The sequence below is a fragment of the Tupaia chinensis genome, unplaced genomic scaffold (assembly GCF_000334495.1).
Source record: "Tupaia chinensis unplaced genomic scaffold, TupChi_1.0 Scaffold000704_1, whole genome shotgun sequence".
In the NCBI taxonomy this organism is placed as follows: domain Eukaryota; kingdom Metazoa; phylum Chordata; class Mammalia; order Scandentia; family Tupaiidae; genus Tupaia; species Tupaia belangeri.
Genome location: NW_006160227.1, coordinates 1,758,475 through 1,760,983, shown reverse-complemented (window position 1 = coordinate 1,760,983; position 2,509 = coordinate 1,758,475). Strand labels below are relative to the sequence as shown.

Below are 2,509 nucleotides of genomic sequence, written 5' to 3'. Positions count from 1 at the left end.
TGCACCCAGCGTGAGTTTTAAGCCACTGGGTCCGGGACGCGAACTGCAGTCGACTACGTGAGAGTCCAGCGACATAGCCATTACGCTAACTGCTGGTTCCCCCGACATGTTTGTTTTTCAAGTCACCAGGTCCGGGACTTGAACCCTGGCATTGGCTATGTGGGGATCTAGCTGCCTTAACCTTCATGCCACCTGCTGGCCTAAGGTTTAATTTCTTTTTTTAAGAATTATTTTATTTGGGGGACCAGAAGTTGGCAAAATGGCTATGTTGCTGGACTCCCATGTAGTCGACCACGGTTCAAGTGCCAGACCCGGTGGCTTAAACTCACACCAGGTGCGTGTGTATGTGTGCCCACCATCCTGAGAGGAGAATGGAATAGAAGGGATTGTGGTGTGGCCATCCCCCCTGGGGGGTGATTTCTCACTTTCTGTCTCTCTATCTCTCTCTGTCTTTCTGGCAAGCACACACGCCCTATAGCAAAAACCTCTCAAAAAAAAAAATTATTATTATTTTATTTATCTTCATTTATTTTTTAGTATTATTATTTTCCAGTTTGATCGAACAGAGATGAGACAGAGACAGGGAGAAAGAAAGTCAGAAAGCAAGCGACCAATTTCAGGACTTGAACCACAGTCGGCCATGTGGGAGTCCAGCGCCTTTAACCACCCTGCTGACCCTCCAAGGTTTAATTTTACACATTCCTGAATCCTGTTAGGTCAGACGTTCTAATTTTTGGTTATATGTTCATAATGTACTATTTCCCATCCAACCTTTAAAAAGACAACGTTACAAAGTGCATTTCTCATCCGTTTACATGCAGCTAACTAACGTGTTGTATTTCTTCCAGGTGCACCCTGAAGACCACAAGTTAAATAAATACCATGACTGGCTTTGGGAAAACTATGAAAAATTAAGTCTGTCTTAAAACGATTTGAAGTTTTTCAGACTCATCTCTTACGCTTTGCTTTGCACTTTAGTCCTGAAGAACTCCATTAAGCACAACGCACCACCTTTTTAAGCAATGTAGATTTTAATTGTCCCAACTAAAAGTGTTTTATTAATGTGTGTGCCACTAATGGATTTTAGTTACTGGGTGTGCTAGAACATGGTTTTTTTTTTTTTTTTTCCTTAGATTTTTGATACAGAGAGCATGTACTCACCAGGGAGACAGAAAGTCAGAAATCACACCTCCCCGGTGGGATGGCCACACCACAATCGCTTCTCCTTTCTCCTCTTGGGACTTTGGGCATGCATGCACGTGCACCCAGCGTGAGTTTTAAGCTTCTGAGTCTGGGACTTGAACCACAGCCAACTGCATGGGAATCCAGCAATGTAACCATTACACTGCCTGCTTGTCCCTAGGATGTGTTTTGAGTATTTTTTTTTAATGCTTATTTGACAACAGTCCTAAAACATTTGAATTTTCAAATAATAATGTGATGCAAAAGTAAAAAGCTTATTTTTAAATTCGTGAGAAGGCACGTGTGCTTGGGAAGACAGAGAGGAAACGTGAAAAAGCATCCCCCTGCCCCCTCCGCATGAGGGATGGTAAAGCCGCAGTCCCCTCTCCATTCTTTTTCCTTGGAGGATTTTGGACGCACATTTATGTGACAGGTGTGTTTTTCAAGCTGTTGGGTCCAGAACTTGAACTGCACGGCCAGCTACGTGGATTCCAGCCACCTTAACCACCATACCACCAGCTGGCCTGAAAAACACTTTCAAAGCTGCCAGTAATATGACGCAATTTCTATCAGCCCTGCTAGGAGAAAGATTAGATTTTATGTTTTCTCTCTCTCTCTCTTTTTTTTTTAAGGTTTTGCTGTGGGGTGCATGCGTTCACTGGAGAGGCAGAGACAGTGAGAGGGAAGGGAGACAGCACCCCCTGGGAGAATGGCCATGCCGCAGTCCCTTCTCCTCTGTTCTTTTCCTGGGATTTTGGGCATGTGTGCACACGTGCCCAGTGTGAATTTTAAGCCACTGGATCCAGGACTGGACCCGTCGGCCATGAGGGAGCCCAGTGTCTTGACCACTGTGCCACCCGCTGGCCCCTCTGTTCTTTCTGCAGACGATGGTGTCACGCAGTCGTCGTGTTCAGTAGCATCTGAGAGTGCGCAGCCAATCATGTGATAAGCAATTTTGGAGTGGATTAGGCAGTTTGTTAATAAAAAGTATTTTTATTAAGAAAAAAAAAAAAAAAACACAGGTTGGTAGGTGGTATGGTGGCTAAGGTGCAGGACTCCCACATGGCTGACCATGGTTCAAGTCCTGGACCTACCTGGTGGCTTGCTTTCTCAATTTCCCTTTCTCTCTCTCTCTCTCTCTCTCTCTCTGGTCAAATAAAATAATGATGATGATGAATAAGATAAAATAATTATTTAAAAGAAAATGAATCTGTATATATCAGCTAAACTTGCTATTCAGAATAGTTAGATTATTTAAGAAGTTTTGTGAATCAATAAAATGTGTGGGGGGGGGGAATGGAAAACAACCATAGGCACATGAGTTAGG

At 43.7% G+C, this 2,509-nt stretch overlaps 1 protein-coding gene across 1 annotated transcript in view; it reads left to right on the top strand.

Annotated features, from left to right (window-relative positions):
- MBD4 (methyl-CpG binding domain 4, DNA glycosylase) overlaps window positions 1–1,172 on the top strand; it is a 17,395-nt gene extending 16,223 nt beyond the window's left edge. The window contains 1 exon segment of the mRNA XM_006160655.3: window positions 849–1,172. Coding sequence (XP_006160717.1) covers window positions 849–926 — 78 coding nt within the window. The 3' untranslated portion in view covers window positions 927–1,172.
- The last annotated feature ends 1,337 nt before the right edge of the window (window positions 1,173–2,509 follow it).